We start from the raw sequence: 11,822 nt of genomic DNA on the forward strand, positions 1-11,822 counted from the left end.
TGCACATGAGGTTGAAGGTACGGTTTCATCATTTTTGGAGCATAAAAAATCATAAGAATCTTATAATGACAACCAATATATATATATATATATATATATATATATAGTGAGAAATGATAAAATTTAATTTTTTTTTTATCTTTTAATCATCTTTATAGTAAATGAAATCACTATTAAATTTGTATGGGTGAACTCATGAGTTCATAAATATAATGGTTTAAATTTGTAAAAAATAATAATAATTAAAAAATGATTTAAAGATAATTGTGTAATATGCCACTATATATTGATGCTCAAATATAATTTTGAAAATAAAAATGTTAAAGAGAATTAGTGATTTGATGATTGCTTAATCTCAAAATCCATGTGGTAAGGTGCTTGAAAGTTTAGAGACATACTAATGTAAATTGAGTGATAGTTTGAAGAGGTACGCATATTTTTTTCCAAATGAGAAATGTTATGATTCTTCCTGATGTTTTCTCAATCTTAAGTAAATATTATTTTCTAAAAAAGTAAAAAAACCCTAACCCACTAGTCCCTCATATTGTTTTTTAGATTAGGAGAGCATTATAAAGAACGATAGTATTTCAAAAAGGGAAATGCTAGGTGCTCTCATGTTCCTAGGTAAACATTATTTTCTAAAAACTGGATGAGAGAAATAAGGGTAACTCCTTTTTTGTTTGAGAAATTATTGATATCAATAATTTGACTATATTTTTATCATATTTCCATACGAATTCAATAGATCAACCATTATATTTGTGGGGTCCACTATTGATTTATGTGGGGTCCAAATTCATAAATCTAATAGTTGATTTGTAAGATAAGAAGGAAAAAAATAGTGACAACAATCATTTATCTTTTTATTTTTTAAAAAATAAAATCCACATAAAATTAAGGAGTAATTTTTTTTTTTTTTTTTATATGTCCATACAAGAGGAAAATGAGGATTCAAACTAATGACCTTCGCTTCATTATGCGTGATTCTAACCGATTGAATTACCTTTTAAAAAGGGCAAAGAGTAATTCTATAATATTGTCTAAACTAATTTTAAATCAAAGATGGATTGAATCTATCGCATTAATATTTTTTTAGATAATTATAAGATAAAATTATAAATCTTATCATCATTCCTCAAGTCAAGAGTCAAAATAAAAAGGAGAATGACAACAAATAAATTATAAATGGGAAGCAAAAAAAATCAGTAAGGGGTTTAACAAATAAATGCTAATAAATGATGCAACGAGAGAGAGGGGTTGGGGGGGGTTTGTGTTTGTGGGGGTGCTTACGTGAGAACGCACTGAAAAGCTGAGCAGAATTCCAAAGAGGGATAAAAGGTAGGGGCTAGAATTTTACTAGTACTAGACAGTAGACACGTACCCAAAAAGCAAGAGGCCTTTGGATTCTGCTCTGTGGCAACATTAAATCATCAAATCCCTTTCAAGGTTACCAAAGCATTTATAGTCTTTTTATTGCGCAATAATTCCTCAAAGATCTGCAAGATTTAAAGCCACCAGTCTTTTTATTGGGTCACAGAGAGGTGTGTCTGTGTAGAGAGGAGCAGAGGGCAGAGCATGGAGGTGGGTCAGATGCAGAGTCGGTTGGCTGACTACACTAAGTCCCTGTTTATGGAGGTAAGCCACAGAAAATGTAAAATATAGGAGCAAATCTCATCTGGGTTTCTTTTGTTTTTGTTTTTGTTGATCTGTTGTGTTGTTTTTGTTTTCTCTGTGTCGGTTCTGATTTTGTGGGGCTTTGTTCTGTTGGTGAGAGAAGGGGATCCTGGATGCTCAGTTCTTACAGCTTCAGCAACTTCAAGATGAGAGCAACCCAGATTTTGTTGTTGAAGTGGTCTCTCTTTTCTTTGATGATTCTGAGAAGCTTCTCAATGATATCGCCAGAGCTCTGTGAGGATCCAAGCCCTCTCTCTCTCTCTCTCTCTCTCTCTCTCATAATCCTCTTGGATTTCCTTTTCTCTGAGATGGCTTGCTTTTGGGTACTTTTAAAGTTGAGCATAAAAGTTCTTTTCTTTTTCATTTTCCTTTCTACAGAGACCAGCAATGTGTAGATTTCAAAAAGATTGATGCTCATGTTCACCAGTTGAAGGGTAGCAGCTCCAGGTACACATAAATTTCTCTTATTTTATCCACCGCTAGCTTTGTTTTTCTTTCTCCTCTTGTTCTTGTCGCTAGCTTTGTTATTGTTTTTGTTTTTATAAGAGAAACCAAAAAAAATGGAGGATGAAAATCGAAAAACAAAACAAAAACAAAAGACAACTCCCTTGTCTGCATTCGAATCGTTGGTTCCTACCCAAGTAATCATACTCTTTTTCCAGCTTTGTTTGAACAATTGAACCCCACTTTTACACCCTCGAATCATATATTGAATCCCACTAGACCCTTCATCTAGTTAAGTTCTAGGGCATGATTTAGAATGAAAATAAAAACAAAAAGAGAATTGTATCAGTCATGTAGAACTTTTTCTTTTTCTTTTTCTTTTTATTTTCTTTAACTTGAGGAACAAATGGGTTTTCTGGTTAACAGCGTGGGTGCTCAGAGAGTCAAAAATGCATGTGTTGCTTTCCGCAACTTTTGTGAGGAACAGAACGCTGAAGAGTGAGTTATTATACTCGTAACCTTTTCCTTTTTCTTTATCAGCAACTGAATCTGAAATTTGGAATTTTTGTAACAAAGAGGATGTTGGATTGCAGGTCCCGGAGGTGTCTGCAACAAGTAAAACAAGAGTACTATCTTGTGAAGAACAAGCTTGAGACCCTATTCACGGTGAGTTGAAATATAGACTTTTGCTTCAAGATTATTATAATATTATTTGTTGTAATTTTTTTATTTTGTTATTTTAAATGAATAGTTATTGCTTGTTATATTTACTGTTTTTCAAAAATGACACCGATGATTGCAGCTTGAGCAACAAATTGTGGCAGCTGGTGGGTCGGTTCCTATGATAGAATTGAGTTTCTAAAAGGCTACCAAATTGCAGAAGAGCAAGTCTAATTGGGGAGGGTTTGGTGTAGAGAAGCTTTTATATGAATTTATGTGACCCAACTTTTTTTTCTTTCTTTTTTGTCACTTTTATGGTTCTCTTCAACAAATGAGCCTTTGCTTGTATGAATGAAAAGAGAGCTTTCCATTGTAGTGCTAATTCTCATGATGAGACTCGGAGCTCAATTTTGTGTGGTTTTCTTTAATTTAATGCATTATCTTGTATTCTCAAATGATGTTATTAATTGTCGTGGGTGTTTTGTCTATATATGACTCATCATAACGGTTCCCTTTAGTTGGCATCCTTCCTTGATGGAAACGAAACCTTGGAATTGTATAATAAATTCAAATGGACAGTAAAAAACTCTTTTAAAATTATGATTTCATTTGCAAAGATATGATTCTCTAAGGTCAAATCTTTGATATTGGAGTTGTCGCTGTCTGCTACATAGGGTGGACAGAAACGTGGAAATTAGTGGCAGAATAGGATATTTCTGTTGCTTGTTGAAGAAAAAAGGAGTAAAGAAGAGGAGACTGGAAAAGACCAATCACTTTGTCTTTTGCTGAATTCATCAGGCAGAGAAGCAAAGAATTATTGTTTGGTGGCTAAGAAAGAGGAAATGGAAAACTTTCTTGACAACCCAACAGAGAACAGTTTCAAACAAGAAGAAATGGATAAAATAACAGAGTATGGGTGCCATACAGTGATGATGGAAGAGAAGGATAGTTGATTACTTTTACAGTTACAAACTTGATAGATAGGATGGAGAATGGAGATGAAATAAAAACTAAAGACAATGAACAATTTGCTTGAAAAAAAAAAAAAAAAAAAACTGTGAATGGTGTTTTCATGTCATCTATCCTATACACCTTGTTTTGCTTTCATTGAGGTAACTACAAAGCATAAAGACCACTTCCTAATGAAATATTGTCTTGTAAGAATTTCTCTGTGAAGAAGAATATCAGCCATACAAATGAAACTGCTGTATATCAAATTAAAAAAAAAAAAAAAATTCCTGTCGTCAAAGAATATTTAACCCATTGCCTGAAAGAAACTTAGACTTTTGGTGGTGTATTCCACATTCTTCTCTGGTCACCAAAACTGCCTACCACAGCAGACTGCTTCACATCTCCGAGCTGATTTGCAAAAAGATCATAATACGCAGTAGGGTCCACATTTTCCAATATTTTGATCGGTTTTCCATGTTTTTTATCAATCACGGTTTGTCCATCGTTGGATTCAACACCTTCAGCAAAGACTTTGATGGGCTTCACTTGCAAAGTCGGCTTCAGAGCTGAATGGTCACCAGCCAGGACTAGTGCACCAAGGATTTCCCCGGAGAATGTATCCTGCAGCACAGAAACATCCATTGGTAGCAGCTAAAGCAGAACAGGTGGGAGATCCAACATACCCAACAAGTGTCTACAAAATCATCCTAGTGATACAATCTTTCATTCAAATCCTTTGCAGAAAAAAACTAGGAGGGAGAGAGATGGCTGCAGAAAATGGAAGAGACCAAGAGGGGTCTACACAGTGAAAATCGTAGGTATTCCCTCAAATTTAACTGAGTCATAACTTGACTTAACCCCATCAAGGCATCGGTCAGACACAAGGTGACTAAGAGCCTGTTTGAAATTGCGTTTGAGAAAAAAACGCTTTTGAACAAAAGCTTTATTTTTAACCTTTTGTCAAAAGTGCGTTTTGGCAATTTTAGACTTTTTTAGACCATTGAAAGCGCTTTTAATTTTTTTACCAAACGAGTACTTTTTTTTTTTCTTCAAACAGACTTTTTTAGTGTTAAAAGTACTTTTAAACCCCTCAATCACAATTCCAAACAAGCCCTAATACTAATAGAATTGAGAATTCCCATTTCAAAAGTCAAACTCTTATCCTAACATATGCCCAACCACTGTGAAGATTTTTTTGACGTCACTGATTCACTGAACCAGTACCGGTGATGATATGTAGAACAATATTGTACATGCATGAGAATGCTATTATGTGTTTTGGAAAATACTACCATTACTATGAGAATCATGCATGGAAACTTTACCATATGTTGATATCTAATGTGCTTTTGTTGCAAGCGGTGTAGCCTTGACAGCAAACGGCGGGTGAACTTAGCTTCAGGTGTCGTTTTAGTCTCCTGCAACCTCTCTAAGATCCTTGGAAATGAACCAACTCTACGCTGGATGCCAAGTGGAATGAGTGTGATATTGAGTTGCGAATCAAAGACAGTCTTTGCAGCTACAGGGTCAAGAAACATATTGAATTCTGCATATTCATTGGAGGGAACAGAAAAGACATTTCCTTTGTCCATGTGACCACCCCTGATGTGCCCTCCAACTATATACACATCCTGCAGTGACATTTGAAATCATCTGATGATGTTAACATCATACATATGCACATTATCCATAATTTAAAATTTGGGGGGGGGGGGGGGGGGAATTACTTTTTGAAGGTCTGGGGGGGAAATTACTTTTTGAAGGTCTCTATCATAAAATATATATATTTTTGGGGAATATTTTAAGTTTTTTGGGGGAACTAACCTTATAAATAAAGATTTGGACAAACACCCCCCACCCCCCAAAAGACCATCAATTACATACACATGAAAAAGAGCAACAAAAATGTTAGGAATAGTCATGTTGTGGACTTTGTGGTTGGAGTTTGTCTTAACTCAGAATGTGCAGGACACCTTTTAGTATGAAGGTGAATGAAAAAAGAAAAAATAGTGAAGGTAAAAAGGTAATCCGACAGAGTCTCAGTTAAAAAAGCTCCAACTAGAGTCCACAACTGAACCTTTCCATAGTGCGAAACATCCATCCCAAGTGGAAATTATGGCTCTAATGTTAGTCCCACAACCACCGACTCCACAAAATGACTATAATATGTTGTGTCATGAACAACATTTGACATTTTTAAAATTGCCTATTCATCACATTTTTGTTGCCCTTTTTCATGTTCAGTTAATATTAAAGGAAAATGTTGGATTCATTTTTTACTTCCAAGCTTGAGTTTGAGGAGATGTTAAAATAGATAACATATTTTCTATATTACCTTTCTAACTCGCCTCACCTACTCTTACTCTATTTTCCTTACAAATAGGCCCCTATATAACAAAATTATAGTCAAGTCATTTAGTAAAGATGTACTCTTATTAATGTCTTTGTAATGGTCAATATAGGCCTCTACGGCCGAGCCACTCCAAATTTATTTGTTATCTCTTTCTTCTTACTTTCGCTATGCTTTTCATATTTTACTTTTATGATAAATTTTTACTTAATATCATATAGCAAAAGGTCCTAAGTTCAAACTTTAATTCCTTAGTTTATCTCTTATTTAAATTAAATATTTCACGTGTTGAGTATCACTTGTTAAATGAGAGTTTGAGTCCAAACGTGAGGAGAAAAGTTAAAGCATTATAACTAAATAATTAAATTTATCATTTCCTATTAACTTAAACTTTTAAAATAACTGGTAATTTAATAATATTTAGGATCATATCTTTGTATGTGTAACTGATCATGTTGTAGCATAAAATTCATAACCTTTAGTTTGGTCGTCTACTTTCCATTCCTTTTTCCCACTTGATTTGCATTAGAGATTAACACGAGTATAAATCCAGTTACCTGAATTAGAGAGGTGGTATTTTTCTTTGTTAGAATGATCTTGGCTAGATTAGTGAGGGGTCCATTGGTGAGTATGGTAATCTTAGATCCTGGTTCAAGTGTTTCCACTACAGACTCCCAAACTTCCATTGCTAGTGCCTGCCTGAGCTCAGGGTGATCAGTGTCCCGGGGAGCTCCATACTTCACAGAGTTCTCAGCTGTGTACCTGGTACAAAACAAAACATTTCAGTCCCAGATTACTCAACAATTCAAAATTTGGTTGTAGGAAAATTGGTGATTTTCAAGTACTACCTTCTAGGGCTTCGAGGCAAAGAACGAGCAAGACCATAGAGAGTGTCAGAGTCAAGAAGTCCACCACTCCCATGTGGGATAGCCTTGATGAATTTGCAGTCTCCAACTGCTGGGAAGGTTGGATCAGACTGGTTCATTGCAAACATGTCTCCAAGGCCAACCGGAATGTCGTCACGGCCCATCATATGAAGTAAATCATAAATGACATCTATTGTAGCAGCATTTGCCCAACCGGTTGGGCTTACTATTATTGCCTGGATCAAAGAAGCAAGACGACAATGCACATCAAAACTGCTGTTTCTTGGATCAAACTTATTTTGTGACAGCCAAAGTCGATCATCATAAATAAAGAGCACTCACTCTACCTTGAGGTTGATCACTTCCACAGGTATTTTTAGGAGGTAAAAGAGAGCTAGAAAATCTCCAGCACTCATATCCATGTCAAAAACAACAGTTTTCCCAAGTGTTTTAGACCCAAAATCTGGTTTGTAAACAACTTGTTTGTAATAAGGAAATTGTGTCGTAAAATTAAATCTTCCAGTATGTTGAGGGCGGTTTAGAACCTGCAAGAAAGTGTGTTATAATATCATTAATGCATACTTCATTCTAAAGATGAAAGACAAACCACAATGAGAGCATCAAAGTAATCATGCAAATTGTGCATGCGTTTTGTAAAATTCTCAAGAATTTCTGAAGAAAAAGATGCATAGATGAACTTACATCCAAGAAGCTTTCATAAAATTCTCTGTTTAGGGGGCTGTTCATATGCCTGTTAGGTTTTGCTTTTGTAGCAACTAGCACGCGTACTGCCTGAGGACCAGTTACCTCTGCTGTAAAGCCATCCTATCCCATTGTTGCAAAAGATAATGCATGAACATGTGACAAGACAAATTATAACTTGAATCAATAGCCTGACTTTTAAGTAATTTTGATGTCGGACTTTTAAGTGATTTATGCAAAATATGTATGTATGTATTCCTCTACCAAAGAAGATTTACACAGGAATGTTAAAAGGCTAAGAAAGCTAGTACCTGGCATTTTCCCTTCCCATTCTGCACAATGCAAAATGGATCTCGAAGTCCAGTCTGAACATGACCACTATGTACTCCACCTTTCTTTAAGGAAAATTTTGGAACCACACGGCCATGAAAGAGTGGATTGGAGCCATCATTCACCCCATAAGGTTTGTTTGAAGTAACTACAGTTATATTCATATACGTCATTTCAGCAAAATCATTTTTCCCATCATGATTGTGTGAGTTACGCATGATTGAAGTTGCCACGCCAGATGTGAAGGAGTCCCACATGAAATAGCTCTGCAAAATAGATGCAGATTCAATCATTGGTAGTCAAAGAAAATGCCTTGAAAAGAGAGAGATGCAAATGATAAGCACCTTCAAGAAATTACCGTATAGAATTGGTTGTCAAACCATGTATCACGAGATATTTTCAAAGACTTGAAGCAGTATTGTGCCTCATATGTACTCTGTCTCTGCTCAAATGTGTCAAAGAAATTCTCATTGATTGGGATGGTGTTTGTTGCATCCAGAGGAACAAGGGTGATGGGAATCCCAGAATGGAAAACCTGAAAGATGAGGAATCATTTGTCAAATGCAATCACTTTTAGCTTCAACAGATACACCAATAAAGGAAAACAAAAAGGAAACATTACCTGGTATGCAGCAAAAGGATCTCCAAACACATTGAACTCTGCATAAGGATTACTGGTGTAGGCTGTGAACAAATTACCATGGTCACCACACTGATGAGGCACGCAAGATGAGCTTGCATTTTGTGGGCAACAACCGGTGGGGTTCTTTGATCTCACACCACCACCCATGACAAAAATATGCTCAATGTTTTTACTTAGATGTGGGTTATTCATAAGGAAAATAGCTAAATTCGTATGTGCTCCTATAACAAATACAGTTATGGGACCAGCTGATATTTTGTCAATCATCACTTGCTGAGCAGCAGCTTGTCGAAGTGGATCATACTTCCTTCCCCCCTAATTACATCACAATTTGCATGTGAGATGGATACTTGCATGATAAAAACATCAAGAATCCAGTAAAAATTCACATATTATAGTTTTTGCATGTGAATTAATTGAGCTGATATTGAGGATCATACATGATATTTGTAAACACAAAGTTAAGAGATCTGGTTTGGGCTTTCTGGTTATTTATGAACACCACACCAAATCAAAGGAACAGAACAATGAAATATAGTATGTAATAATAATGATGGGAGTCATAAAACAAAAATTACTTTTACATAATGTTCTATACAAGAAATGTTTCTCTACTTATTAGAATAAAAATTTTACTGAATCCTAAATTTTGAAGTAAAATATAGTAAATATAAATGTAGAGAAAATAGTTGTCATAAGAACAAACCATTAAACAATTGATCCATCAATTCTAGAAAAGTAGAGATTTGTTCTAAGAATAAACAGATCAGTACAGCAAAAATCCTTGTCCCTGTATCCTAACAGAGCATAATGAATGAGGATAATCTGTTTACAGCCATCCAATGATACTTCTAAGATTACAAATGTAAAGTTGCTAGATAAACAGTTTGAAGTAAAAAATCAATTGTTGATTTTCGCTGTCACGTCGTCCCAATCCTATGACAGTAACACTTCCCTATGAAAAGACATCAACATGCTATAATTGCAAACCCACTAAGGAGTACAAGCAACAAATACTTCATCCAAGATTGAAATTGCTGCACAAATTCCTACCTGTGGGAGGAAAGCTTTTCTGAATCCATAGTTGGCATCAATATCTAATCGCCCTCCTTGACCTACGGGAATAGCTTGTCTATATCTACAATACCCTACAGTTGTAGTCCCCTGATATATTAAACTCGAGATTAATTAGTTACCACACACAATAATTTGTGGATTCAATTATGCTTTTAAAACAGCAACAGAAACAGTCACATAATGTTGCATACAGAGTGTTCACACCTGTTCAATAATTGGAAGATACCCTCCAACATTTGGGAGTATTTTACCATCTTCCAGTATCCCACCCTCCCCACCCACTCCAACAGCAATGTCGTCACGGCCCATCATGTAAAGAATGTCATAGATTTGATTCACAGCATGTCCAGCATCAGTCCATGCATTTGTATTGATAGTCACTGCCTGCAGCAAGTTTAAACCAGATGTACTATATATCTTCACCATAATCACAAAAATTACTTGCTGCTTTAAAAAACTATCTCGAAAGCATATGCTTATAAAAAATGATTGATTTAATCATTTAACTAATATTCTAAGTTAAATTCTAACACGTATTTTGCTCTTATATCATAGTTAAATAATCACTTATCTCAAAAGAATATTGATTTAATAATTTTGATTAATATTATAACAGTACCAGCTATCATTAAAAATCACGGCTTAAAAAGGTGCTTTATGTAAGGAGATATGGAAGGAACAAAAATAAATTAAGGAAGGAACAGTCTATCTATGACCAAAAGTGAATTATAGGCCTCTAATATGACTCCAGCTAGGTGATTAAAATTGTAAACCATCATGGCACTGAGTCCTAGAAATGCTTCAGTAACATGAAAAGTCAAACAAATTGCGTTTACTTGACTCAAAGTCATCATTCATCAAGAACTAAAGGAAATGATGAGCTGCAACTTCACCAAAGCCATCAAGTAACAAGAAAATTCCCCGTATTGGACTGCTGATATACGCAGGATTCTATGTTCAAATTATAAATTTAGTCTGTTTGCTACCAAATCATTGTCACTTGTATAAAATGCCAAAAGAAAAATCGACAAGGAAATCATTTTATAAGTTTTGGAGGACTGAAACACACAACCACCTTTAGAAAATAGAGAAAATTCAGTGGCATGATTTTGATGTTCCACATAAAAAAAAATAATAATAAAAAAAAAATAAAAAAGATTCATCACTGACATACCTCCAACGCAAACTCTGATCTGTTTTGCTTCAAGAGGTACAAGAGAGCAAATAAATCATCGGTGTCAACATCTGTATCCAAAAGAATTCGATGTGGTCGGGTTCGAGCCTCCACAATACAAAGATTAGCTCCAACAACTCCTATAACCAAAAACAGAACAACCCAGAAATTCCTCTGCAGCAACATTCTCATGGTTTCAATCATAACCCAGAAATTGTCTTCCCTCAAAACTACAAAAAAAAAAAAATAATAGTAATTAAAAAAAAATAAATCAAACACTGCGTCTCATTAATCCCGAAGCATCAAACACAAAGCAGAGTATGGTAAAAGTATAAAGAAGTAGAAACAGGATAAAAAAATTACAGAGGTGGTTGAGACAGTGTGCGAAACACGTTAGAAGGAGAAGAAGAGGGTGAAATGTTGAGAAAGAAAATATGGTAAGCACGCCGGAAGCACGTGAAAGAGCGAAACAACTGCCGGTTAGCGGCGTGAGAGAGAGACAAAGTGATGCAAATTCTACGTCTTCATATCCAGTATTTGCTAGATTCTTCGAACTTTTGGCTTTTGAGAGAGAGAGAGAGAGACAGACAGGGAGGGCGAGAGAGAGAGAGAGAGAGAGAGAGAGTAAAAAACCAGTTATGATTAGCTTTCTTCTTCTCCTTTTTCATTGGTTTGAAGAGTATCGGCATCTATATATGGGACGAGGTGCTAATAATTTTATGCGTTATATACAGGTCAAAGCATGGTTGTGAAGATTTTTTTTTTTTTTTTTTTTTTTTGAGAGAGATTTTGAAGATTTTGAATACAAATATACACAAACCAACTCCTTAATATTTGGTCAACTTCTTTGACCAATACCAAACCACATTACGTAGTATGATAAACCAAAAAAAAACATGTCACACCATTTGTACACAATGGTCTGCACAAACCACAGTGGGGGGAAAGTGT

At 35.2% G+C, this 11,822-nt stretch overlaps 2 protein-coding genes across 2 annotated transcripts; one reads left to right on the forward strand and one right to left on the reverse strand.

The window, feature by feature from the left end:
* Nucleotides 1-1,324: 1,324 nt before the first annotated feature.
* On the forward strand, nt 1,325-3,266 carry LOC132186720 (histidine-containing phosphotransfer protein 1). The gene is made up of 7 exons (XM_059600747.1): nt 1,325-1,446; nt 1,538-1,635; nt 1,778-1,908; nt 2,053-2,121; nt 2,545-2,616; nt 2,712-2,784; nt 2,921-3,266. The coding sequence occupies exons 2-7, from the start codon at nt 1,576-1,578 to the stop codon at nt 2,978-2,980; spliced, it is 465 nt and encodes a 154-aa protein (XP_059456730.1). The 5' UTR covers nt 1,325-1,446; nt 1,538-1,575; the 3' UTR covers nt 2,981-3,266.
* A 305-nt stretch (nt 3,267-3,571) lies between these two features.
* LOC132186334 (nucleoside hydrolase 3-like) lies at nt 3,572-11,550 on the reverse strand. The gene is made up of 13 exons (XM_059600255.1): nt 11,235-11,550; nt 10,872-11,101; nt 9,902-10,081; nt 9,674-9,784; nt 8,600-8,935; nt 8,336-8,512; nt 7,959-8,243; nt 7,648-7,770; nt 7,293-7,490; nt 6,928-7,181; nt 6,637-6,841; nt 5,055-5,360; nt 3,572-4,350 (listed from the first exon to the last, which is right to left on the reverse strand). The coding sequence occupies exons 2-13, from the start codon at nt 11,073-11,075 to the stop codon at nt 4,057-4,059; spliced, it is 2,673 nt and encodes an 890-aa protein (XP_059456238.1). The 5' UTR covers nt 11,076-11,101; nt 11,235-11,550; the 3' UTR covers nt 3,572-4,056.
* Between the last annotated feature and the right edge of the window lie 272 nt (nt 11,551-11,822).

Source organism: Corylus avellana, chromosome ca1 (assembly GCF_901000735.1).
Source record: "Corylus avellana chromosome ca1, CavTom2PMs-1.0".
NCBI lineage: Eukaryota > Viridiplantae > Streptophyta > Magnoliopsida > Fagales > Betulaceae > Corylus > Corylus avellana.